Source organism: Sus scrofa, chromosome 12, assembly GCF_000003025.6.
Source record: "Sus scrofa isolate TJ Tabasco breed Duroc chromosome 12, Sscrofa11.1, whole genome shotgun sequence".
In the NCBI taxonomy this organism is placed as follows: domain Eukaryota; kingdom Metazoa; phylum Chordata; class Mammalia; order Artiodactyla; family Suidae; genus Sus; species Sus scrofa.
This window is the reverse complement of record NC_010454.4, coordinates 5331495-5357742: the sequence shown is the minus strand read 5'-3', so window position 1 is coordinate 5357742 and position 26248 is coordinate 5331495. Positions and strand designations below refer to the sequence as shown.

At 57.4% G+C, this 26248-nt stretch overlaps 2 protein-coding genes across 9 annotated transcripts in view; one reads left to right on the top strand and one right to left on the bottom strand.

Moving 5' to 3' along the window:
- Positions 1–2572, top strand: part of ZACN (zinc activated ion channel) — a 4999-nt gene extending 2427 nt beyond the window's left edge. For 2 of the 4 annotated variants that reach the window (XM_021066603.1, XM_003357965.4), the window contains exons 6-10: positions 94–263; positions 1041–1165; positions 1284–1491; positions 1610–1786; positions 2195–2385. In XM_021066603.1, coding sequence (XP_020922262.1) covers positions 94–263; positions 1041–1165; positions 1284–1491; positions 1610–1786; positions 2195–2385 — 871 coding nt within the window. Of the gene's footprint in view, positions 1–93; positions 264–1040; positions 1166–1283; positions 1492–1609 lie in introns of all 4 variants that reach the window. The other 2 variants (XM_021066602.1, XM_021066604.1) reach the window with 2 other exon arrangements.
- On the bottom strand, positions 1327–26248 carry EXOC7 (exocyst complex component 7). 5 transcript variants are annotated; one of them, XM_003357964.4, is made up of 20 exons: positions 26091–26248; positions 25835–25900; positions 23512–23696; positions 23211–23316; positions 17834–18056; positions 14888–15055; positions 11535–11627; positions 9068–9213; positions 8643–8795; positions 8258–8356; positions 7878–7940; positions 7520–7586; positions 6787–6825; positions 6080–6145; positions 5691–5811; positions 5436–5531; positions 4361–4424; positions 4089–4130; positions 3841–3974; positions 1327–3469 (listed from the first exon to the last, which is right to left on the bottom strand). In XM_003357964.4, the coding sequence occupies exons 1-20, from the start codon at positions 26148–26150 to the stop codon at positions 3367–3369; spliced, it is 2094 nt and encodes a 697-aa protein (XP_003358012.3). In that variant the 5' UTR covers positions 26151–26248; the 3' UTR covers positions 1327–3366. The 5 variants fall into 5 exon arrangements, with proteins under 5 accessions (XP_003358012.3, XP_003358008.3, XP_003358009.3 ...); XM_021066601.1 differs by lacking the exon at positions 6787–6825 and adding an exon at positions 10132–10285 and having other exon boundaries at positions 3291–3469; positions 9068–9209; XM_003357960.4 differs by lacking the exon at positions 6787–6825.

Here is a 26248-nt window from a genome sequence, read left to right as displayed (position 1 = left end):
GGCAGTGGGTGGCAGCTGGGCACATGCAGGTGCCCCCCGCCCCGCTTCTGAGGAGGAGCCGGGCCTCTGGCTGTCATGCCTTTCCCTCTGCAGGCTCTGGGTGAACTGGCAGAACGAGAGCCCCCAGGCCCAAGTGGACCGGGACGGCCACATCGAGCTCTACCTGGCCCTCACCACCGAGACCAACTGTGACCTTGAGCTCTTCCACTTCCCCAGAGACGAGAGCGAGTGCAACCTCAGCTTCTTCGCTTTCAGCAACACTGGTTGGTGCTGTCAGGACGGGGGCTGGGGGATGAGGGGTGGCGGAAGGGGAAGCCTTGGGCCTCCAGCATAGGCCGTTGACATGACTCGATGCAGGGCTGCTGTATCTGTGTTCACACCAGTCTACCCTGAGGCTTAACGGAGCTTCTTTGACCCTGCGCCTCCCAGGCACACGGCAGCCCCACCTCCTGGTTCTCCACTGCTCTAGGCTGCAGCCTAACTTCAATCTTCTCTCCTCCCTCACAACCCCCACCCCGAGCTACTCCGGAGCAACTGCCTCCCAGCAGCCAGGCCCAAACTTGTGTCAAGCCCAGAGGTTCAGATGGCTGCGGCCTCCTTCCTGGAAGCCTCTCCAAGGTGTAGCCACCCCATGCATATCCCACAAACCCGGCAGCTTGACAGAGAAGTCCCACCTCCCCTTACAGCCCTCCCCTCTGGGAAATAACACAGCAGCTGCCCCCTGAATCCTATGTCAAGGGTGAGATGATATACTGGTGAGTCTGTGACCGCGTCCCCCTCCGAGTGGTGCAAAGTGCATTTATTTTTACAATGAAAATTCATCTATGCATCTGTAAAGGCTCTTCCTCTAACTGGAGAAAACGGGGTACTGCAAAAATCAGTTTGGAAAGCTCTTGTAAAGACCAGTTTCTTTGGGTCTGTCCCCCACCGCCGTCAGACATCCTCCCTGGGCTCCAGCTGTCCCCGCCCCCGCGGGGGCGGGGCTGTTTGTTTCCTAGTTCACGGCTCTCACCTCCGCCCCGCCCCTCACGCCCCTTCAGTGATGGAGCTGGAGTTCCGGGTCCTGGCGGTGAACGAGATTGTGAGTGTCAAGCGGGAATATGTGGTTCGGGATTTGAGAGCCCAGGTCCCACCCTGGCAGCTGGTGCCCTGCTTCCAGGTGACGGTGAGTCAGGAGGTGGCTGCCCCACGGCCGAGGGGGGCACCGAGATGCCCCACGACACCACCCTTCTCCCGCCCGCCCCCACGCACCCCCAGGAAAGCCCCGACTTCCTTCCTTCCAGTTGCGCCTGGAGAACACGGCGCTCAAGACCATCATAGCGCTACTGGTGCCCGGGGAGGCGCTGCTGCTGGCTGACCTGTGCGGGGGGCTGCTGCCCCTCCGGACCGAGCGCATTGCCTACAAGGTGACCCTGCTGCTGGGCTACCTCGTCTTCCACTCCTCCCTTGTGCAGGGCCTGCCCAGCTCCTCCTCCTGCAACCCACTGCTCAGTAAGCCCCAAGCCCTCGCCCGGCCACAGCGGCTGTCCCCCGAGCCAGGGTGCCTCTGCTCGGGCCCCGCACGCTCAAGGCCAGGCCTGGCCCTGACTTTCCTTCCCCTCCCACCCAGTTTACTACTTCACCGTCCTGCTGCTGCTGCTCTTCATCAGCACCATGGAGACTGTGCTGCTGGCCGCGCTGCTGGCCCGTGGCAACCTCAGGGCCGAGAGCGGCCCCGGCCCCAGCCCAGCTCCAGCTCCGAGAGGGGCGCAGCAAGCCCACGGGCAGCCAGGGGCTAATCCTGAAGGTGGGCAGGGCCTGGGGGCCTTCCTGGGGGGCTGCTGAGGAACAAGGCCTTGGGGCAGAGCTGGCAGGCGGCACACTTGGGCTTGGGGCCACCAGGCTTAGAGGTTTCCACCCATATTCTGCTGGCCCACTGGCCCTGGGCTCCACCACGGCGGCCCTTGGCAGCAGCAGATCTGGATCAGGGAGCAGGGTTCGCCTCCCTAAAGGCCGGGGCGTGATTTCAGACTGCCTGGGCTAACCCTCTGCCTGAGAGCCTCTTCCCGCGGGCATGTCTACATCACAGGGGGACCTAGAATGGGCCAGGCCCAAATGTTCATTAGTTGTGACTCTAACAACCAGTGAGCATGTGCTGGAGCGTGCAGGCTGGCTGAGCCCTGGGTACACCTGCTTTCCCTGCCTCTCCCCGCAGCAGCCCCCAGAGGAGTCAAGGGGCCAGCAAAGAGCTGGGTCGAGGCTGCTGACCACACGTTCTTCCTGGTGTATGTGGCGGGGATGCTGTGTAGCCAGTTCATCTTCCTTGCACTCTGGAAGTGGGGGACATGCAAGTCTGACCCAGCCCCCGGGGAGGGCGCGCCCCATGGCGGGAAGCCCAGGCTGTAACGAGGAGGGGCTGCAGGCCTGGGGGCGGGGGCAGGTCTGGCGGGGAGGGCTGTGACAGGGTCTCCGGAGAGAGGCGGAGGGAGGTCGACCCTCTTCCCTAAGCCTCGAGGACTCCAGCCACCCCGAGCTCTCCCTTCTGTTAGTGCGAGCGGGCAGAGTGTGGAATAAACCCATCACCCAAGTGCAAGGGCATCTCAAGGGTCTGTGTTCACGGAGCTCAGCTGCTCACACTTGTCAACATAAGTGGGGCTCCGTCTCACGCCCCCGATTCCCACTCTGCTCCTGAAGGGTTCACCCCCGTCCGCTGGTCACCCGCCCCAAAGGCAGCCTAGCTGCTCCTTCTGCAGCCACTGCTGCTTGGCCATGGGCCAGAGCACTGGGGACTGGGTGACAGGTGCCTAAGTGGCCGCACAGGGTGGTTGGGACTCCTGTGCACCCCTGTGGGGTGCTGGCTCTGAGGGCTGGGGAGAGGGCATTCCTGCTCTGGTCACTGGGGGTGGGGGGGGAGTTTCGGGAGCAGGACGCCCCCAGACTGCAGGACCGTGAGGACAGGGGATGCGTTCCCTGCACTGGATCTGGCAGCTCAGTTGTGGGGGCTTTTTCTCCACATGCCTGGGCCAAAGGGGCAGAGGTCGGCTGCCCTGCCCTCCTGCTCCTGTACACCCAAGGCAGTGTGGGCCCAGACCCCTGTCCTCCTTCTCTGCCCTTCTGGTCTTGAAGTCATCATGTGGCCCCTACAGGCTGCGGTCAGGGTCACAAAACCCAGGCACGGAGGAGGACCCCCCACCCCGGGTTCTGGGGGCGCACGGGCTGGGCGGGGGACGGGGGCTTTGAGAGGAAGCGCAGACCAGGACTCGACGTGACGGAGAAAGACGACTGTCTCAAAGGATGCCACGCTCCCGGGGCCCGAGGCTGGTTAACACGGGTTTATCTGTCCGGTAACATGGCTGGTCTGGCAGAGCCAGGTGGGGCGGCGGCCGCTCAGGCGGAGGTGTCAAACAGGCGATCGATCATGTCGCCCACCTGCTCCACGCGGTACTTGATGTACTTCTCGGGGTTCTTGGTGAAGGGCACGCTGCCGTACCTGACCAGGCACCGGGGTCAGCGGGGGCGGCCCCCAGCTCCGGCTCAGCGCCCTCCTGATGGGGTGCCCCTGAGTGACGTCCACGTCTGACCCCGCACCAAAGCCCCGGGCACTGGATCTGCCCCCCAAACCCACCACCCTCCCTGTGTTTTCTTTCTTCTTCTTTTTTGGCTGCGCTTGTGGCATGTGAAAGTTCCTGGGCCAGGGATTGAACCCGCATCACAGCAGTGACCTGGGCCTCGGCAAGGACAATGCCGGATCCTTAACCACTAGGTCACCAGGGAACCCCTCCATGTTTTCTTGGAGAAGAGCCCAGAGGCCCAGCTGGGGCAGGGGGAGCGCAGGCCTGGGGAGACAGGCTCAGGACTCACCTGTGCAGAAAGGCCCCGTAGGTCTCCTTCACGATGTTTTTCTGGGCTTGGCGGATCTTGTCTCTCTGCTCTGTGTCGGGAATGGCCCAGGCCTTCTGGATCTTGCACAGTTCTTCAAGGCCATCGTTGAAGCCCTGGCCGCCCAAAAGGTGGAAAAAGAAGTGACCCGGAGGCCAGCGTTTGGGTCTGTGTGGCTATGGCAGCAGCAGCAGCAGCAGCGATCGGGCGGGGAGAGGGTCCTGACTCACCTTAAAACGCTCCTTGATCACCTGCCGCTCCTTGTCCCGCAGCTTCGAGACAGAAAGCAGTTCTCAGAGCGGTGGCGCCCTTCCCCTGCTCCCTCCCCAAACACCAAGGCCAGCGCCCTCCTCCCCACCCCTGAGGTCCCATCCCGAGGGCCCCAGGCATCCTTTACTCTCTCAGGCCAGTTGGACGCTGGCTTGTCCGTTTTGTCCCAGAGACACAACAGAAAGCATCGTGTCTGCCAGACACCCCTCTCCAGCCCGGCCCTTCAGCCCACCTTGACTCCGGGTTGGAACACAGGTAGATTCTTCTCAGTGAGGTAGTCAGTCACCTTTAACCAGCTGCCAGGCAGGGAGAGAAGCGGGGGCACGGAAGGGGCAGCCTCAGGCAGCTGCTCCTTCCCTGGGGCTGGATGGTTGGGGTTTTTTGCTTTTGTTTTTAATTTCTGGATCTACGGAGGGGAGGTGGGGAGGGAGGGAATCGATCTGGGTCACAACTAAGCAAAACAGAGCTCAGACTCGTCCTTGGGAAGAAAAATGTTCCATCTGCTCACTTTTAAAATAAAGAACAGGAAACTCAATACATTGAACCAGCGCTTTCAAGTACACTCACGTCAATATACCTAATTAAGACAGAGAAGCAGATGAGAAAGAAAGGAGAGCGCGGAGGGCAGATAAATGAGAAGGGAGAGAGAGACACACTCCTGGGGAAGAAACGCACAAAGGGAGAGAGATGCCCAAACTCAGAAATAGGGGGAAAAAAAAAGGAGTTCCCGCTGTGGCTCAGTGGTTAATGAATCCGACCAGCATCCATGAGGACGCGGCTTCGATCCCTGGTCCCGCTCAGTGGGTTAAGGATCTGGCATTGCCATGAGCTGTGGTGTAGGTCCCAGATGTGGCTCGGATCCCGCGTGGCTGTGGCTGTGGTGGAGGCCGGCAGTTGCAGCTCCGATTTGACCCCTGGCCTGGGAACCTCCATGTGCCGCCACTGGTGCGGCCCTGAAAGACCAAAAAATAAATAAATAAATAAGCGACAGGAGGAGAGGAGCACAAAGCCCTGTCGAGAGGCTCAGCCCAGTTCGAGTGCCCTTGCGACCCTGCTCTTCCCTCGGTCTAAATGTTCCCGACATGTCTGCTGGGTCACCCTTGGCAGGCTCCCGTGCCACGGCTGGCCAAACAGCCCCCGGGGGGCGGGGACTGGTGGGGAAGGGGGCTTCCGCTCCAGCCCGCGCAGGGGTGGGACCATCACAGGGGCTGTCACTGACCCCACTCCTGCTGGGCCCGGGGTGGTTCTGAGGCTGAGAAGGAAGGGGTGGGTGGGTACCCGGGCGAGGGGAGGGGGCGGGTGCCCACCTGCGCTGGTAGGTCTGGATCTGCTGTTCGATGTGCTCCCGGTAGGAGCGCTCGGCAGTCTTCTGGGTCACGGCCACCAGCTGGATCAGCTCAGACCTGGGGCGGGGTGGGGTGCGGGGGAGAAGGGGAGAGAGAGGAGGACAGAAAGGCTGCCGGCTCCGCGGCCACGCCGGGGCCCGCCCAGCAGGCCGGGCGGGGGGGGGGGGGGGGGGGGGGGGGGGGGGGAGGCCGGGCGGGGCGGGGGAGGCCCCTTACTTCTCCAGGGCCTTGAGGATGTAGTTGTAGTTGTTGTGCAGGAAGACGGCGCTCAGGGCCGGGTCCTCGTACACCTTGGACTTGCTCAGTAAGTTCAGCTGCAGGTTGCCCAGCACTTTACCTGCACAGGGAAGGATGCGGCCATGCCCACCAAGGCAGCTGGACCAAAGGGGGCCCACAAACCAACTCCCACCTGTTGCTCCTTGTCCCTCCCCAATTCCAGAGCCCATGGACCTCAGGACCCTTGGCCCAGCCCCCGCAGACCCTGAACCAGAGGGAAGGCTGCACGTCTGAAGGTCAGGGGCGCTCAGGAGCAGGACGGGAACAGCAGCAGAGCACAAAGGGGAGCGGCAGAGAGAGGCAGGGAGCCCGGGCGCAGGAGCACTCACAGATATAGGTGCTCAGCAGGCGCTTGCTGAACTCCGAGTTGTAGCTGGTGGCTGAGGAGCTGGTCTCTGCGAGAGGAGAAGGCCTGTTACTGCAGCCTGTCCCGGCCGCTGACCCTCTCTGGCCTCCCCTGGCCCACGGAGCAGCTGGGTGCTGAGCCGCAGGGCTCCCTCCCGCCGCCGGGCGCTCCCTTGGGCCTCTTCCCATCATAGGATCAGCAGGAAGGCTGGCAGGACAGCAAGGGGCACGCCCTGAGCCCTAGCCCCAAATCAGATCCAGGCTGGCTGGTTTCTACAAGGCTCTCTTATCCCAGGTGACAGCAACAGAGACTTAGAATAGGCTCTGCATGGCCTCCTGAACCCTCCTGAACAGCCCTCCTGAACGGACCTGCTGCCTGCACAGAGCAGAAGGCCAGCCGAGGGGCAAGCGGGGAGGGGGACAGGTAGGGGAGGGGGCCGGGAGGGGCTGGGCCAGCCTGGAGGGTGTACTGAGGGCGCTGGACACAGCAGGATCCCGCCTGGAGAAGCCCAGGGACAGAAAGTAGCCATCAGGGAGCTGAGAGGGTTGGGAACACGCTGAAGGAACCCGTGTCCCCTCTGACTCCTTCCCCAGCAGGTCCCGGGTCTGTCCAGGGGCCTCTGTCCCCAGGGAAACGTCACCCACGGGGCTCCAGAGGGGGAGGATGGGGCCACCGAGCCCTGCCGCTTACCTCGGGGGTCTAAAGGAATATTGTATGTGTCCCCAAGAACTACGGAGTGAGAGGCAGTGAGCACAGAGGGGAAGGGGGGGAGGAGAGACAAGGAGGGAGAAAGATGCGAAGTGCAAAAACAGGTTAGAAACGGCCGCGCCCTCCAGCCAGGCAGCCCCACTCCCCACGACGCCCAAACACAGGCAGCAGGGCAGCGTCACGCTGCACAAAGGGGACAGCGGGAAAACCGCAGGCCAGAGGCTGCTCCTTGGCTCCCTGCCCAAGCAACCGGGGTGAAAGGGGGAAGCCTGGGGACACCAGCAAGCTGCACCAGGTCTCTGTGCTAACGCGCTAATCCCCCGAGCCCCAGTCCCGGGGCGGCGGTCAAGAGAGGAGGCCGGGCTGGCCCTGAGATGCCGGCCCCTGACGGGGTCAACGGCGTGACACTCATTAGGAGGACAGGCGACACATGAGGAGCCGGGAAACGCGGGGGGGGGGGAAGGGCAGGAAGGGCACCTTCAAACAAGCGCATTCTCTCCAGAGTGAGGACAGCGGGAGGAGCCCAGAGGGGATGGAGGCCACGAGAGGTGGTCTAACCGCCCCCCCACCTTCCTGATGCTCAGCTCGGGGCGGGGGTGGGGGTGGAAATCTCCTCACCCAGAGGGGGCCAGTGCCCCTGGAGGGGGGCTAAGCCCACATCTCCAGGCAAGAGAGAGGAGTGGGGCCCCGGGCCCCGCTGGGAGGTGCCCAGTACCTTGGGAGGCCAGCATGGCGCCTGCTGTCTCCTGGAAGTCCAGGAGCTGCTGCAGGAAGAGGATGGCCTGCAGGGGCAGCAAACAGGTCCAGGAAGAAGGTCAAAGGCAGGACCCACCTGCCACGAGGTCAGGTCACTTCCCACGATTCACCCCTTCTGACCCCTTTGGGGCAGGTGCAGCACCAGGGGTCCGCCCAGTGGAAAGGGGGCTGCCAACTTTGTGATTCACCCTGTGGGTCTGGCCTCTGGGTGCTGGCGGCACTAAGCGGGTCCCTCCTGCCATCTGGGCACCCTTGGTGAAGGCTCCGGGCCAGGCTGGGCCCCCTCCCCGCCCTGGGTGTCCCCACCCAGCACCTACGTTGCTTGTGAGTTCGTGCACGGTGCCATCCTTGGGCATGTTGTATTCTTTGTCTGGGTCGTTCTGTGGGAAAAAACAGCCCCACTCCCTGAGACGGCTCCCAAGGAGGCCCTGAGCCCACCCTGTGCCGCCGGCAGGCTCCTGGCGCCACCTCCTGGCAGACAGATGTCAGCACACCCCTCAAGCTCAAGGGCGACCTGACAAGTGAGGCAGGAGCTTCAAGCCTGGGGTGGGGGCCCCTGGAAGAAAGGGAGGCCCGTGGGTACTGGCAGGAGACCAGAGGCACAGCCCACTTCCCCCCCTTCCTTCCGGGAGGCCCGCTCTGGAGTTCCCAGGCCGGGTCACCGGCTGGCCTGGCGGCAGCGGAGAAGAAAGGGCACCTTGATGTTGTCGGCGAAGTCCTCCAGCGCTTTGGCTCCGACAGTCTCCATGGCGGTGATGAGGCCGGGCAGCTTGTTCTTGGTGCTGGCGGCCGTGCCCTGAGGAAGCACGTGGCTGCACAGGTGCCAGGGCCTGGGCCGCAGGCTGCACATGGAGCCCTGCTCCTTCCAGCTGCTTCCTGGCCCGTCACCCCAGGGGACTGTCTCTCTCCTTCACGCCCCCTGCGAGCCCCCCAGACGCCCCGGGCGCTGCGGAAGTGGCTGCCATTCATCCTCGGAGCCGGGGCGTGGGGGCCGAGAACCACGGTTCCCTTGGGAGGGTGCGCCGGGCGGGCGGCAGGATTCCTCCCCGCCACTGTCCCCGAGGGCCTCCTCACCCACATACCTGGAGCACCTGGTCAAACTCCGGCTTGGTCTGCTTGAGGTGCCGCAGGATGGGGAAGACGGTGAGCACGGCCGAGAAGTCGTGCCGGATGATGGCCTTGCGGGCGGCGGCCACAATGTTCTCCCCTTCCAGCATCAGCCCGTCCAGGGCATCCTGAGGGAGCGGGGCCAGGGCAGGGCTCAGGGGAGGGGGCCGACGGCTGGTTCCCAGGGACGGCGAGGCCGCCGGCAGGAGCCTGGGGGGACGCTGGCCTCTGACGGGGAGGTCCCGACGGGGCACGGCGCCCAGGACAGACCCCCGGGATGGCGGGAAGGGTGGTGGGCTGGAGCCGAGGGCTGTGGACCACGGGCCTGGCCCACACGCAAGCTTCTGCAGGGACAGCTCTTGCTGGGGCATCTGGTCAGGGCCCCGGGGCGGGGTGGGACCTGGATCAAAGAGTCGAAGGTCTTTTTCTGATGGTGCTCGGGGATGACGTCGGTCAGCAGCTGGTACTCGCTCTGGGCCAGCTTGACGAAGGCGCTGACGCAGTGGATGTAGGCGTCGGTCTCCACGTCCAGCATGTCGTCTCTTCCTGGGGGGGGGGCAGACAGCGTGGGGCCTGAGCCACTGGTTTGGGGGCAGCCCCTCTCCCTGCGGAGGGAGGGCACGAGTCTCCCCAGCTCCCGGCCTCCGGCCAGACCAGCAGCAGACGAGGAGGGGGACTCTGCCGGCAGAAAGCTGAGAGGACTCCCGCGGGCCTGGCAGGGTTGGAGGGAGACACAGGGGCTGGGTCCAGCCTTGGCCCTAGCTTCACTGTCAGCTCCACCACGGACAGAGTTTACGCCCGAGTATTGGGTACTAGACGGAGAAAAGGCTAACACACGTCTGACCCCAGGACTGAGGATTCCGGATGGGACCAAAAGAGGTTGCCCAGGGACAGGCAAGTGGCAGTGACCACCTCAAGGAGGCGGGCACCACCATCGTCTATCTCAGAAAATGCTGGCAGTCAACAGCCCAAGCCAGGCCTTCTAGAACATATAAAAAGGCGGTGGGCTCTGGTCCATGAGCCTAGCTGGCGTGGGGTCAAACCTGGAGAGGAGGCCCTGTGCGCCCCAGAGAGAGGGCTCTCTGGTCGTCTGCTGCCCCAGGAGGAGACCAGGTCCTTCTAGAGGAGGCTGGGGCAGGGGTGCCTGCAGGCAACCTGGTTCTGTGTGCCAAGGGATGGGCTTTGAGGAGGAGTCAGAGCCTCGGAGCCGATGCTGGAGTCAGGTGGTGGCGCTCCCTGCCCTCTCTGCCCGCCTTCCGAGAAGCGGCAACGTCTCCCCGGGCCCTGGGAGCCAGGCGTGCACTCCCATCTGGAGAGAGGCAAGGAGACAGACCGAGTGCCCAAAAGAGAGAAAGAGACCAGAGAGAGAGGGGGCGAGTAGGCCTGGCTCATCCTTGGAGCGGAGCGGCCCGGCTGGGGCTGCGTGAATGCAGTGGTGGCTGCCGGCGGGCTGGGCAGAGGGACTCAACTGCCAGCGGCCCGTGCTTGTCAGTCAGGGCCTCAGACAGGTGCTTAACTCGGAAATCATGCTGGTGACCTTTCGAGACGTCGGCCGCAAACACAGGCAGCATTTGTCCAGGGGTGGGGAGGCTGCCTCTAGGGGGACTGGGAAGAAGCCCTCGATCTCTGGGGGGACGTGAGATGGGGTGGGGGGGTATGGGAGGGGGGCTCGGGGCCTCAGACCACCCTGGGAACAGCCATTTCAAGCCTGACGTGCAGTGCCCCGGCCACCCTCAGGGGCTGGTTTCCCCAAGCCCGGAGCACCATGAAGGCGTCGGAAGAGTTCCTGCCACTTCAGACGCTCGGCCCCAGGAGCTTTATCTCATCAGACAGAGAAATGCCACTGCCAAGGGCATGGGGACAGCCTTCTTTTGTTCCCCAAGGCCACTCCTTTTTTTTTTTTTTTTTGCTTTTCAGGGCCACACCTGCGGCATATGGAAACTCCCAAGCTAGGGGTCGAATCAGAGCTGCAGCTGCCGACCGACCGCCGCAGCCACGGCAATGTGGGATCCGAGCCGCGTCTGCGACTTACACCACAGCTCACAGCAATGCCGGATCCCTGACCCACTCAGCAGGGCCAGGGATCAAACCTGCATCTTCACGGATGCTGGTCAGATTCGCTTCCGCTGTGCCACAACGAGAACTCCCAGGGCTGCTCTTTTGAAGGAGGGCCTGGTCTACCAGGGCAGGGCCATCCCTCCTCTGACGGGAAGAAGGAGGGACACGGCATACGGGCTGCCTGTCCCCGTGTGGCACACGCTCCCCTATTTTTTTTTTAATGCCACACCTGTGGCATATGGACGTTCCCAGGCTAGGGGGTCGAATCAGAGCTACGGCTGCCGGCCTATGCGGGATCCAAGCCATGTTGGTGACCTACACCACAGCGCACGGCAACGCTGGATCCTTAACCCACTGAGCGAGGCTTAAGCGATCGAACCCACATGCTCATGGATACTGGTTGGATTCATTACAGCTGAGCCACAGTGGGAACTCCATATGCTCCCCTTTCCAAAGGAGGCCTAGGATGGCTTGGCCCTGCCACTGTTGGTCTGAGCGTGAAAGGGCTGCCCCATAACCAAGAACTTTCTCTGAGTTCAAACAGGAGACAAGGACAGAGACAGGGTGGGGAGGGAGCGGGAAGCCTCGGGGAGGGCAGAGCTGCCGTCAGCCAGACAGGACCAGGCCGAGGGCCACGAAACCTGTCCCCGAGCCAGCAGCCCAGGGCCCTGCTGTTCCCACCCCGGCTCCCCTCTCAGGGTTGCTCCTGAGGCCCTCTGGGGGGTTGGAGGCTCTGCCCTGCCTCGGGAGTGGACACACAGAGGAGGAGGAGGGAACAGGCAAGGAACACGGGGCGGGGGGGGGATTACCTTCCAGAGGAATGAGGTTAGAGCCCCCCTTTTTCCCATCTAGACCATGCTGGGAATACTGTTTCAGAAGGTTCTGAGCCTTACGGATCGTCCCTGTCACCAGAGCCACACAGAGAGAAGGTAAGAAGACCTGGGAAACGAGTGAGAGAAAACAGCAGCAGCCCCCACCTGCCCCAGGCCCACGCCCGTCCCCCAGGCCGCCCTCCCTGCAGGCCCCTCCCGGACCTCCACCCGCGGGAGGAGTTGCGGGAACGGAGGCGTTTCACTCCTCAGGAGGAGCTCCTGATTCTGCCGCTCACCCTCGTCATTCCAGATCTGAGCTCTTGTGTGTGTGTGTCTCTCTAAGCCCCCACCTGCCGCATATGGACGGTGCCAGGCTAGGGGAGCTGCAGCTGCTGGCCTGCACACCACAGCCACAGAAATGCAGGATCCAAGCCACTCTGCCACCTACACCGCAGCTCGAGGCCATGCCAGATCCTTAACCCACTGAACGAGGCCAGGGATCGAACCTGCGTCTTCATGGATACTAGTCAGTTTGTAACCCACTGAGCCACAAGGGGGAACTCCTGGATCTGAGCTCGTTTTCGGCAGTGCAGAGGGTGAAGGCGATGAGATGGGTAAGGATCCGTGGGAGGGGCCGACAATTAAAAACAGTGCTGAGTGGCACTGACTCAGAAGACTGCGGCTCAGGACGGAGGAGCTGGTGCCCACTAGCTCTTACACCCAGAGGGCACAACCAGGTGGCAGAGCCTGGGGGCACTCCCCTCCCCCCACCCACCCTCCCCCTGCCGCTAGATGGCAGGCAGCCTTCTCTGGGCACGCTCAGTGTCAAGACGTGGCCAAACAGGAGTCCAACGGAGAGCAGAGCCTGGGAGTTGGCGAAATGGGATTGAGCTTCCCCAGGAGAGCAATGCCCAGGAGGGCAGGCTTGGAGACCCCCAGGCAGACTGGCCCCACACACCAGGGGAGTGACCTGAGCCACCAAAGCAACTGGGAAAAACGCAAAAGCCAAGAAGAAGTTAACAGAGGCCACCTCACGGACGGCTGGAGGGAGGGCAGCAGGAGCGAGCACACGCTCCAGGCACAGGGGCAGAAACCAACAGCTCGTGTCCTGAGTGAGAACAACGGAAGCAACACCGCAGCGCCCGCAGCCCCTGGGTCAGCTGCCTCCGTGGGAACGAGACATCTCAGGGCAGAAACCGTGGGGAAATATAAAAACAGCACTGAAAACAGACATGCGCAGCTGCCCTGATAACCAGATGGGCCGGGGCCGGGAAGGCAGCCCTGAGTGGGATCTGGTCCCTTTTCCCTGGAGACGCCCAGGTCCTCCACCGCAGCTCTGAACACGGGGAGCCTGCTGGGGTCCTGGCAGCTCCCCAAAGGACTGAGGGAGAGGGGACGGCGTCTGGAGCGGCTGTTTGTGCCAACCACAATTAGTTACTCATGAGCCAGTGTGCGGCTCCAGCCCGGCACCTGTCTCGCTGTGTTCTCCTCCTTCAGCAAGTAGTCCTGCTAATGAGCGATTCAGATTCCCGCCCCACAACCAACTAGGACCAGATGGGCCCGCCGGGCCATCAGGAGCCTCGCCAGCACACTGGCATGTATGTGGGTCGGGGACGCTGATCTGGCAGCCGCTAAAGCCATCAGGCGCCCAGTTACCACGGATGTCGCTGAGGCTGGTGTCTCGTTACCCCCGAGGCCACCCTGCCCCTCTCCTCAAGAGCTGGGGGCCTGCCTCTAGCTCCCAACATCGGACCTGAGCCCCAAGGTTCCGGACAACCCTTGAAACCCCAAAGAAACCAGAGGGACGCTCACAGCCGGCGTTTTCCTTCTAGGGCTACAGGGCTGGGATGGATGAGGTCCACTGGGAGCCCAAAGATCAGATCTCTGGTCCCTGCATGGCCAGCAGCATCCTGCATGTGGCCTGGGTTCCAGGCCTCCAGGGGTCCCAGAGGAGACAGAGGGGAAGAAAGCACAGCCCGGCCGGGGCCCAGCAGCCTCGTGGAAACAGCCGCAGCCCAATGCACGAGGCACAGGCACGAACCAGGCCTCGAGCAGGCAGCTGCGGCTGCCCTGGCTGGCTTGTAGAGTCCCTGACCGTGGCAGGTTCTCCGAGGGAGCAGCCAGGAGAGCCAAGCTGGAGGGGAAGGCTGTGCACTTTCTGCTGGGCTGCCCGGCCTCTGGACCTCGACGCTGTGCCTCTGCGGGCAGCCTCTGCCATTTCTCTAAGCCCTGAACAAAGCGCTGGGGAGGAGCAGATGCTCGGGCCACTGTGAGCAGATCTCCTGCTCTCTGAGAGGCCGGGCAGCTCGGGAAAACACTGTCCCAAGGGACGGGTCCCAGAGCAGCTGGACGGGGTGGGCGAAAGTGGGAGCAGCCCCAGGGCTCGCTGGCTCTCTCTCCTGGTGCCTGCAGCCCCTCCGCTGGAACCCCCACCCCGGCCTCTCGAAGGCAACCCCTCTCAGCAGCCAGAACAGCCAGGCTTGTCAAGCCGAAGCTGACACACAGGGACACTGTCACCTGGAGCAGAGACTACAGGGGACAGGATGATGGGAAGAAGGACAGACAGTGAGCTGCTCGCCCAGGCCAACCAACAAGCCACAGCCCAGGCCTCTTCCACCTCAATGCCCCTCCCTCAACTCTCCCACCGCAAGGCACCAACTTCTTGCGGAGCCCAAAAGCCAGGTGAGGGTCTTTGGAGAGGATGGCCTGGGATGGTTTTCTTTCTGGACTGACTGTAAAAGCATAAACGTTCCTGTATCTACTTTTTTTTTGCCATGGCTGAGGCATGTGGAAATTCCCGGGCCAGGGATCGAACCTGCGCCACAATAGTAACCAGAGCCACAGCAGTGACAACACCAGATCCTTAACCCTTTGAGCCACCAGGGAACTCCTCTGCTCTCCACTTCTTAGCTACTCATCACTTCAGGCCACTCTGGCTTTCTGGGAGGTGAAGGCTGCAGTGCCTGCCCCTCGCCCTGCACCCCTGACACCCTGCCCCAATCTCACAGCTGGGTGGCAGCAGCATGCCTGGCCTCCCAACAGGACACTAGAGGGAGAGGACGGGGGCCCAATAAGTGGCTCTGCTCCGGCACCCCTGTCACCCCACGTCTCCGTGCTGTGACCCTCCACTCCAAGGACACTTATATAAGCCCTAGACTCGGCTGGGTGGAGAGAGGAGCTCTTTTGGGGGGCGGACACCTGCCTGCTGTCCTGTGCCCCTACAGTCAGGGGCTACCGTGAGGACAAACCCTAGGGCCCTGGCGCCGCCCACCCCGGGGTGGGTGGCCAAAGGCCACCCAGGTCCCACAGCCTTCTGGCGGGTTCTGAAGTGGGCCAGGGCGGGGGCTCACCTGGCCGCTTGACTGGCTTCTTGGTGGGTGTGTCTTTCCTCTTGTTGGGGATGGCGGGGGAGTAGGGAACCCCAGAGGAAGAACTGCTCTTCCGGAAGTGCTCCTTCAGGCCTTTGATGGAGCGGTCCAGCTGGCTCGAGCGGATCTGGTAGTAGACGTTCATGAAATCTGCGGACAGACGGGTGACAGCTGGGTCCCTGCCTCCGCCAGACCCCGGGGCCCCCCTCCCCCGCCAGAGGCAGCTCCAGAGGGCAGCAGCAGGCCCGCTCTTTCCACTTGCAGACCCTTTCCCAGCAGCCTCGTGGCCTCGTCCTGCATCTGGAAAAGCCTTAAAAGGGAAGACATTTCCCCGCAGAACCAATAATTCGTTGTAAGTTCTGAAGGTGAGGGGTTTTTTTTCTTTTAGAATTTTTTTTTATTATAGTTGATCTACAACGTTCTGTCAATTTCTGCTGGGCAGGTAAGTTTTTGAGATTTTAAGAAAATAGAAAATTAGCAGCCGGATTCAACTTGGTAATGTATTCTTTTTTATCTTGTTCAGCCACACCCACGGCACATGGAGGTTTCTGGGCCAGGGATCAAATCTGAGTTGCAGCTTCGAACTATGCCATCGCTGTGGCAACGCTGGGTCCTTAACCACTGCGCTTGCCGGGGATTGAACCTGCGCCACCACTGGATCCTTAATCTACTGTGCCACAGCGGGCACTCCTCGACTTGGTAAATTTATAGGTGGTAAAGAGACAACGAATGTCACTGAGTGAAAAAACACACCATCTCTTTAGCCATGAACGAAGTGCAAATTTAAAAAAACTAGAGGACCGTGGCAGCCCTGTTAAATAGCTAAGATAAGCAAAATTAATGAAGAAGAAATAACTGCAGGGTTGTCAACAGGTCAGCAGACTGGTCCCATCTACCTGGAGAGGAACTCGAGACGGCAAGAAGGTTACAGATCTGTTCAGACAGTTCTACCTGATAACTGTACCTTTGAGAAAATACCCCCAAAGAACTCCCTAAATAAGAAGAGCAATGGGGGTTCCCATCATGGCAAAGAGGAAAGGAATCTGACTAGGAACCATGAGGTTGCAGGTTCGATCCCCCCTGGCCTCGCTCAGAGGGTTAAGGATCCGGCATTGCCATCAGCTGTGGTGTAGGTCACAGATGTGGCTTGGATCCTGCGTTGCTGCAGCTGTGGGGTAGACTGGCAACTGTAGCTCTGATTCAACCCCTAGCCTGGGAACCTCCATATGCCATGGGCGCAGCCCTAAAGAAAACTGGACAATCCAAAAATGCAAACGAGCCTGGAGAAGTATGGATGCTGTGGTACATTTCAGCAGGTCCCAACAAGTGTATCCCAAGGAACCCCATGTGAAAAACGGACCAGTGCACAGAGGCTCTGGCCGAAGGGGGTTGAGGGGTCTGAAGGCGGCCACTGGCCTCTCTCTTATCCCAAGGGAGCTCCTGAAAAGCTCCCACGTGCCCTCGGCTCCCACGGAGCAGCTTGTGAGCCACAAATGTGACTGCGTGGTTAGGAGAGGCTGTCCTGAGACTCAGCAGCACGTTGCCCCAGCGGGAAGGCAGGGGCAGTGATGACACACTCTGACAACTTGGTATGTGTGCAATTTAACAGAGAGAAAAGGAGTTCCCATTGTGGCGCAGTGGAAACGAATCCGACTAGGAACCATGAGGTTGTGGGTTCGATCCCTGGCCTCGATCAATGGGTTAAGGATCCAGCGTTGCTATGGCTGTGGTGTAGGCTGGCAGCTACAGCTCTGATTAGACCCCTAGCCTGGGAACCTCCATATGCCGCGGGTGCGGCCCTATAGAGACAAAAGGCAAAAACAAAACAAAAAACAGAGAAAAGAAGAGTTTAGAGACTAAAAAGCTTAAAATTGAATATTCGTTAGAATTTTAGGGGTTTTGTTTCTGGTTTTGGCTGCACCTGTGGTATGTGGAAGTTCTGGGGCCAGGGACTGAACCCCCGCCACAGCAGTGACCCAAGCTGCTACAGTGACAACACTGGATCCTTAATTAACCACAAGAGAACTTCTGAGGTTTTGTTGTTGTTTTTTTTAAATTTTTGTTTAACTTGGGATTTTTTTTTTTAGAGTCTGGGACTGGCTAAAGAAATGATGGTACCACCACACCATGGAATATTATGCAACCGTTAAAAACAGTGAAGCAAATATACACGTAATGATATGGAAAATTCTCAAGGCATATCACTAAGTTAAAAACAAAAGCCAAAAAACCAGCATAGGACAGAGGATGGCATGTGCTCCTTCCCACCTGGGGATGAGGAGAGGAAACGCCACACACATACTCTCTGTGTCTGTCTGTCTGTCTGTCTGTCTCTCTCTCTCTCACACACACACACACACACAGAGCTGCATACCATTTTTCTGAAGGGTATAACTAATCTCAGCAGCACTCATCTTTGGTTTATGACACTGTAAGTATCAGGGAAGTGGGGAGGTGGACTTAACGCTTTTCACCTAAGCTTTGCTGTGCCGTTTGAATTTTTTTCCCCTCATTAAAGTTCCTGGGCCAGGGATTGAATCTGAGCTGCAGCCGCCACCTATGCCACAGCTGTGGCAACAATCGCTCTTTAGCCCACAGCACTGGGCTGCGGGTCGAACTTGTGCCTCCACAGCAATCCAAGCTGCTGCAGAGACAATGTTGGATCCGGGACCCCTGAGCCATAGCGGGACCTCCTGAAATTTTTATAATTAATCCAAAAAATTAAATAAATAGGAAAGTTAGGTATATGAAGAAATGCTTGGGGTGAGCTAGACTCTCAATTTGATACATAAGCTACAAATTTATTACTCATATTGCTTCCTACTGAACTCCTTTTTCTTCAAAGAAATGCAGGTGGATGAGAGACACCGACGGGAAAAGACCCCCTCCTCTGGCCCCGCGCGGGGCCCTGCTGCCCGGGCGTCTCACCTTGGTTGCGGCCGTATTCCACCAGCCAGCGGGCGATGCGGATCACGTCCTGCAGCACGCTCTCGGGCAGGTGCTCCAGGGGCACCTCGTCCGGCACCTCCAGGTCGTCCTCGCCACTGATCAGATCCAGGATGAGCACGGGCGACACGACCTTGCTGTGCCGGGTCATCAGGCTGCGGAACTCAGACTCCAGTGACTCCTTCCCCCGTTCAAACAGCAGCTTCTACGGGGTCAGGGAGGGAGGGAGGGAGGGCTGGGCTGCTGCTCCAGAGCTCAGCTGGACCTCGCCTCCCCACCCTCTCCCCTCGCCTTCCTGATCCTGGGCCTCGGCCCTCCCTGCCTGCACTTCCTTCTTGCCGGAGAAGAAATGCTGGGAAGCCTTCCTCGATCATTTCTTTCACCTTGTGTGCTCTTAAAATGTACACTCTCGGGTGAAACCCAGAGAGTTTTACAAGAAGGAGGTGCTTTACAAATATCAGCAGATGATTTTCTCGCTGCACCATTCATTTGTGTTCTTGCTTGAAAAGGTTTTACAGGGAGTTCCTGTCTTGGCGCAGCGGAAACGAATCCGACTAGGAACCGTGAGGTTGCGGGTTCGATCCCTGGCCTTGCTCAGTGGGTTAAGGATCCGGCATTGCTGTGAGCTATGGTGTAGGTCGCAGATGAGGCTCAGATCCCGCACTGCTGTGGCTGTGGTGTGGGCTGGCGGCCATAGCTCCGGTTGGACCCCTGGCCTTGGAACCTCCATGTGCCACAGGTGTAGCCCTAAAAAGACAAAAGACAAAAAAAAAGAAAAGGTTTTGCAGAAGAAGAAAAACAGATACACTGGACTATGTCAAGTTCAAAACTTTCATGCTGCAAATGATACCATGAAAAAAGTGAAAAGGGAGTTCCCATAGTGGCTCAGTGGTAAGGAATCTGACTAGTAACCATGAGGACACAGGTTCGATCCCCCACCTTGCTCAGTGGGTTAACGATCCGGCATTGCCGTGAGCTGTAGTGTAGGCTGGCAGCTGTAGCTTTAATTCGACCCCTGGCCTGGGGACTTACTTCCATGTGCCGCGGGGGTGGCCCTAAAAAGGGCAAAAAAAAAAAAGAAAAAAAAAGAAAAAGAAAAAGTGAAAAGTGAAAAGACAACCCATGGAATGAGAGAAAATGCTTGCAAATCGTGTATCTTATGGGAGACAGGTATCCAGGGCAGCTAAGAGACCTGGAAGCAGAAGTCCACACCACAGCAGGTGCTCAGGGTGCCATGCAACACTGTTCATGACAGCCCCAAAGGGGCGTGTCCACCAGCGAGGAACGGATGCATGAAACGTGGCAGATGCTTACACTGCAGCAGGATTCAGCCACACGATGAAAGGAGGCACTGACACAGGCCGCCACATGGAAGGACGTTGAAAGCACTCTGCTGAGTGAAGGCCAGACGGGAGAGGTCACGTATACTGCAGGCTTCCACTTACATGAGGTCCAAAGCAGGCAACATTTTCCAGCTGCATATGCTGGTTCCCAGGCTACGAGTCAAATGGGGGATACGGCTGCTGGCCTACCCCACAGCCACAGCGAGGTGGGACCTGAGCATCAGCATCCCACACCAGAAGTCCCGGCAATGCCGGATCCTCAACCCACCAAGCGAAGCCAGGGATCGAACCCGCATCCTCGTGGATGCTAGTCGGGTTTGTTAACTGCTGAGCCAGGAACAGGCAAATTTAGAGAGAGGAAATAGAGCAGTGATCATCAGAGGCTGGGTGGACGGGAGGGCAGGGAAGAAGAGTGACGGCCAGCGGGTTCTGGCTTTTGGGGGAGCGACGGGAACGTTGTAAAGTTTATTCTAGTGATGTCGCACAACTCTGCGATTACACGAGGACCAATGAATGTGATACTTTAAGGGGGCAAATTTCACGGTACGTGAATTCTATCTCAGTAGAGATGTTTTAATTTGGGTTTTTTGTTTGTTTCTTTCTTTCCTTGTTGTGGCCACACTTGCAGCCTGCGGAAGTTCCCAGGCCAGGGATCAAACCTGTGCCACAGCAGTAGCCAGAGCCGCAGCAGGGACGATGCCAGATCCCTAACCTGCTGAGCCACCAGGGAACTCCTGAAGATGTTATAAAAACAGAGGACCTGGAGTGTTTCTGCTCAAGTGAAAAGGAAGCCCCTCGGAGGGGAGGGAGGGAAGGGGTGAACCCGTGGTTTTACGCTGTTTGCATTCTCCTCGAGCCCACTTGCACACCCGAGTTCTGGCACAGAGCTCTTCACTCTGTGATTGAAACCTGGTGGAGACCCGCAAGAACAAAGGTCTCCAGTCCCCGACATGCCAATGTCTGAGTCCAGGCTTCCCACCATCAGCACACTGGTTATACTGGTGTGTTCCCACTGGGGGTAACTGGTGCACCAAGGTATTGATCTCATCAGTCCCCCGGGTAGCCAATGGGCTAGTTACCACCAGCTAGTTACCAGTTTACCCCCGTGTGCCATACAAATATTCCCATTTCTGATGGAGACCATGCTGGAAGATAAGCTGGGAAGCACTGTTCTTCTTCTCCTTTTTTGCCTTTTTAGGGCCGCACCCACAGCATATGGAAGTTCCTAGTCTAGGGGTCGAGTCAGAGCGGCAGCTGCTGGCCCACACCACTGCCAGGAGCAACGCCAGATCAGAGACACATCTGCCACCTACACCACAGCTTATGGCAATACCAGATCCGTAACTCACAGAACACATCCTCATGGATACCAGTCGGGTTCTTAACCTACTAAGCCACAACGGGAACTCTGGGAAGCACTGTTTTGAGTGAGAGCTTCCTGGGTGGGAGAAAGGCGTTTCCCATCTTTGGTCGTGAGCCTATTCCGTCTTCTGGATAAGACCCATACCTCTGGGCTAGAGCTGTGACGCCACCAGGAAGCTGGGCCAGGTGACTTGGTCCAAGGCGGCCTTCCCTCCAATGTTCCTCACCCACTCGGACCTCTGCGCCCCCCGTCTCTCTGGTGGCATGCTCTCCATTCCTCAGTGCGCTGCGTGCACCTCACGGCCCAGCCCTACTCCATCTCCCTCTAGTGACTTAAAGACCCCAACACTTAAACACAAAGATATAACACAAAAAAGCTGAATACAGACATGTGAATGCAGGTTCCTTGGGTAGTCAAATTCACAGGGTCAGAAAGAAGAGGGATCCCAGAATGAAACCCACGTACCTACAGTCAGCTAATCTATGACAAAGAAGGCAAGAATATACACCGGAGAAAAGACAGCCCCTTCAATAAGTGGTGCTGGGAAAACTGGACCGCCACATGTAAAAGAATGAAATTAGAACACTTCCTAGCACCATACACAAAAATAAACTCAAAATGGATTAAAGACTTAAATATAAGACCAGACACTCTTAGAGGAAAACACAGGCCAAACACTCTCCGACATAAACCACAGCAATATCTTCTCGGATCCACCTGCTAGAGTAATGGTAATAAAAACAAAAAATAAATGGGACTTAATTAAAGTTAAAAGCTTCTGCACAGCAAAGGAAACCCTAAACAGAACAAAAAGACAACCCACAGAATGGGAGAAAATACTTGCAAATGAAGCCACTGACAGGGGGTTAATCTCTAAAATTTATAAGCCACCTCCTGCAGCTCAATACCAAAAAAAAAAAAAAAAAAAAAAAAACAAAAAAACCACCCCATCAAAAAATGGACAGAAGATCTCAACAGACAATTCTCCAAAGAAGACATACAGATGGCCAAAAAACACATGAAAAGGTGTTCAACATCACAAATTATTAGAGAAATGCAAATCAAAACCACTATGAGGTACCACCTTACACCAGCCAGAATGGCCATCATCAAAAAGTCTACAAAAAATAAACGCTGGAAAGGGTGTGGAGAAAAGGGAACCTTATTACAATGTTGGTAGGAATGTAAATTGGTGCAACCACTGTGGAAAACAGTATGGAGATGCCTCAGAAAACTAAAAGCAGAATTACCATTTGATCCAGCAATCCCACTCCTGGGCATCTATCCAGAGAAAACCATGACTTGAAAAGATACATGTACTTCACTGTTCACTGCAGCACTATTTTCAATAGCCAAGACATGGATACAACCTAAATGTCCATCGACAGAGGAGTGGATAATGAAGATGTGGTATATACACCATGGAATATTGCTCAGCCGTTAAAAGGAAAGAAATAATGCATCTGCAGCAACATGGATGGACCTAGAAATGGTCATGCTAAGTGAAGTCAGTCAGACGGTGAGACACCCACATCAAATGCTCTCACTTACGTGTGGAATCTAAAAAAAGCACACAATGAACTTCTTTGCAGAACAGACACTGACTCACAGACTGAAAAACTTAGGGTTTCCAAAGGAGGCAGGGTGGGGGTGGGGGATGGGCTGGGGGTTTGGGATGGAAATGCTATACAATCCGGTTGTGATGATCACGGCGCAACGATAAATGTAATAAAATTCACTGAGTAATTTTTAAAAAATAAATTAAAAAAAAGAAGAGTGATGATGGCCAGGGTTGAGGGAGAGGAGAAAGGGAGCTATTGTTGAATGGCTACTGAGTTTCAGTCTGAGATGATGAGAAGAATTCTGGAGATGGTTGTACAAAAATGTGACTGTAGTCCATGTCACTGAATTATTCACCGAAAAATGGATAAAATGGTAATTTTTTTTTCTTTTTGGCTGTGTCTGAGACATGTGGAAGTTCCCAGGCCAGGGGTCGATCCTGCTATACAGCAGCAACCTGAGCTGCTGCAGTGACAACACCAGATCCTTAACCTGCTTCGCCACAAGGGAACTCCCCAAGATGGCAAATGTGAGGTATTTTTTGCTACAATAAAAAAAAAAACCAATGCATTTATAAAAATCAAAGGTTAAGGAGTTCCCGTCGTGGCGCAGTGGTTAACGAATCCGACTAGGAACCATGAGGTTGCGGGTTCGGTCCCTGGCCTTGCTCAGTGCGTTAAGGATCTGGCATTACTGTGAGCTGTGGTGTAGGTCGCAGACATGGCTCAGATCCCGTGTTGCTGTGGCTCTGGCGTAGGACGGCGGCTATAGCTCCGATTCGACCCCTGGCCTGGGAACCTCCATATGTCATGGGAGCAGCCCTAGAAATGGCGAAAAGACAAAAAAAAAAAAAAAAAAACCAAATGTTAACTGTATACTGCATATATAACATAATTTAAATTATTAAAATGTAATGGAAAGGTCTATCTGTAATTCCTGAGATGGAGCTCTGAGTGCCCACCATGCGTGTCGTATACTCTATGTTTCTGTTCTATCTCTTACATTCTCCTTTAAGCTGATCCAGGGTCTCTCCTGAGACCATGGCAGGGACTGGTGTCCCCAAACCTGTCACATCACTCTGCTGGCCTCTTACCACTTTGTTGAGCTCTGGGCTGTCTGGGCTGTTGTCCTGGAAATACTCCACAGCCTTCTGAATCTTGGCCATGCTTCCCAGGTACTCCTCCAGCCTCCCTGTGGGGCTGGAAAGGAAAAGAGCTGGATCAGCCTGGGCAGGTGGAAGATGAAGAGGGAGGGCCCCAGGAATGATACCTGGACAGGGGAGAAGAGAATTCACCCAGGCGACCCAAGGTTCAAATACGTTCTACCCCCCCTTCCAAGGCCTGGGGTGGCTGGCCCGGAGGCGTTAGGCAGGTGACCCTCCGGCCCTGGCTCACCCCTCCCTGATGATCCTCTCAGTGTCACTGGCCACATGGTAGTAGCTAATGACGTGGTCCAGACAGGACAGCGTCTTCTCAACATTCTCCTGCAGCCGCTGCAGGTTCTCCGTCTGTTTGTGCACGGGGATGATGGAATTCTCCAGCTTCATGAGGCGACTCTCAAAGGACGACAGGATAGACACCTGCAGGGGGAGGGCAGCCCCGTGCTCGCAGACCGCCGGGTGGTCCCCAAGCCGCTTCTGCCACCCACCGGGTCTTTGGCATTTGCTGCCTTTTTCTACGGTTTTCTAGACAACCAGGCCCATGAGGGAAGGGACGGGGGACATCTCTTCCCCACTGAATCCCCAGCAGCTACCGCGTGCCCGGCACACAGGAGGTAGCCCACATCAATTAATGTGAAGGCAAGCCAGGCATGAAATTAATTCCTCCGCAGATAATCACTTCAGAATGCTTCTCGTCCACCCTCCGAAGCCAAAGCTCAATTTCTATTCTCTCTGGAGCGTTCTAGACTGAACAGGAAGTAGTTTCATACAGAGTAGCCTCAAATGCATTGCTGGTACCTTCCTAACCCTTTCTAAGGGTGAATCTCATTAAATAAGAACTAGCAGGAGTTCCCGTGATGGCGCAGTGGTTAACGAATCTGACTAGGAACCATGAGGTTGCGGGTTCGGTCCCTGCCTTGCTCAGTGGGTTAAGGATCCGGCGTTGCCATGAGCTGCGGTGTAGGTCGCAGATGAGGCTGGGATCTGGTGTGGCTGTGGCTGTGGCTGTGGGTAGGCCAGCAGCTGCAGCTCCGATTCGACCCCTAGCCTGGGAACCTCCATGTGCCACAGGAGCGGCCCTAGAAAAGACAAAAAGAAAAAAAGAAAGAACTAGCAGTTGCTGACTGTGTTACTAAACAGCCTATGTTTTTCCAGTCTCCTCTAGGAATAAGGAAGAAACTCATACTTATTGACACGTCCCTTTGCACTAGCTTCTGTGACCTTCAGAGCTATGGGAGGCTGGCATCATCTCTGTTTCAGCTGACAAGTTAACTGAGGATCAGAGTTACCTGTCAGCAAGCTATACGCGGACAAGTGGAGGGGCAAGGACTAGATCCCAGATCTGACTTCAGAGCTCATTTTACCCCTCAAGCCCTCTGGAGTGAAAGGTGAGTCAGTAATCTCAGAAGGGGTAACCTGCCACTCCTGGGCATCTATCCAGAGAAAACCATGACTCGAAAAGATACTTGTACTCCAATGTGCACTGCAGCACTATACACAATAACCAAGACATGGAAACAACCTAAATGTCCATGGACAGAGGAGTGGATAACGAAGATGTGGTACATATACACCATGGAATATTACTCAGCCGTTAAAAGGAAAGAAAGAACGGCATTTGCAACAACATGGATGGACCTAGAAATGATCATGCTACGTGAAGTGAGTCAGACAGTGAGACACCCACATCAAATGCTCTCACTTATGTGTGGAATCTAAAAAAAGCACACAATGAACTTCTTTGCAGAACAGATGCTGACTCGCAGACTTGGAAAAACTTACGGTTGCCAAAGGAGACAGGTTGGGGGTGGAGGGATGGGCTGGGGGTTTGGGATGGAAATGCTATAAAATTTGGTTGTGATGATCGTTGTACAACTATAAACGTAATAAAATTCACTGCGTTAAAAAAAAAAAAAAATGGAGTTCCCGTCGTGGCGCAGTGGTTAACGAATCCGACTAAGAACCAGGAGGTTGCGGGTTCGGTCCCTGCCCTTGCTCAGTGGGTTAACGATCCGGCGTTGCCGTGAGCTGTGGTGTAGGTTGCAGACGCGGCTCGGATCCCGCGTTGCTGTGGCTCTGGCGTAGGCCGGTGGCTACAGCTGCGATTGGACCCCTAGCCTGGGAACCTCCATATGCCGCGGGAGCGGCCCAAGAAATAGCAACAATAACAACAACAACAACAAAAACAAAAAGACAAAAGACAAAAAAAAAAAAAAAGAAGTGGTAACCTGGCCATCCTACCCTCACTTGAATTGAGGGTGACACATGGCCAGCATCCAACCCACTTAGGTCAGTCTCACTAAGTGTTTGCAGAGGAGAGAAGGAAGCATGGAGAACTTAGGCAGAGATCAGAAAGTCCAGGCCAGCGGGGACTGCAGCATCTGAGGCCAAGGGGCTGACAAGGGGTAAGAGACGTGCCACACTGCTGCGGGAGAAACCCACGCGTCACGGCTGTCACTACCCAGACCAGAACCCCAGCCCTTAGGTCCAGGCACGACCGGGTCGCAGGGTCTCCTCCAGCGCCTGGAAGCCCCCCCAGCTGAGGAGGGGTTACTCACCATGTTCTTGGTGAGCTGGTCGCTCTTCTCCAGACTGTCTCGGATGAAGGACAGCGTCTCCTCCTCCTGGGGGGAGCGCAAAGGAGGACATCACCAGAAGCCGGAGGCTAAAGGAGCTCACCGCTCCCGTGGTCTCGCCCCCTACTCAGTCTCCTGGCAGGGAGTGTCCCCTTCCCACTCCTGACGCCTCCCTGAGTGGATGCCTGGCCCGGATCTCGGCCCCTTCCCCTCCCCCGCCTCCCAGTGCCAGCCCCACCTGCTTCAGCTTGTCCTCGATCTCCCGCCGCCGGGCGGACGCCTCCTGCGGGGGGATCATGGCTTCGACTCTGCGACTCCCACTGCCCAGTACCTCGTCCCAGCTGACCCTCTCGGCTCCCGTTCCTGTCACACCTACTTCCGCCCGTGGCCCCGCCC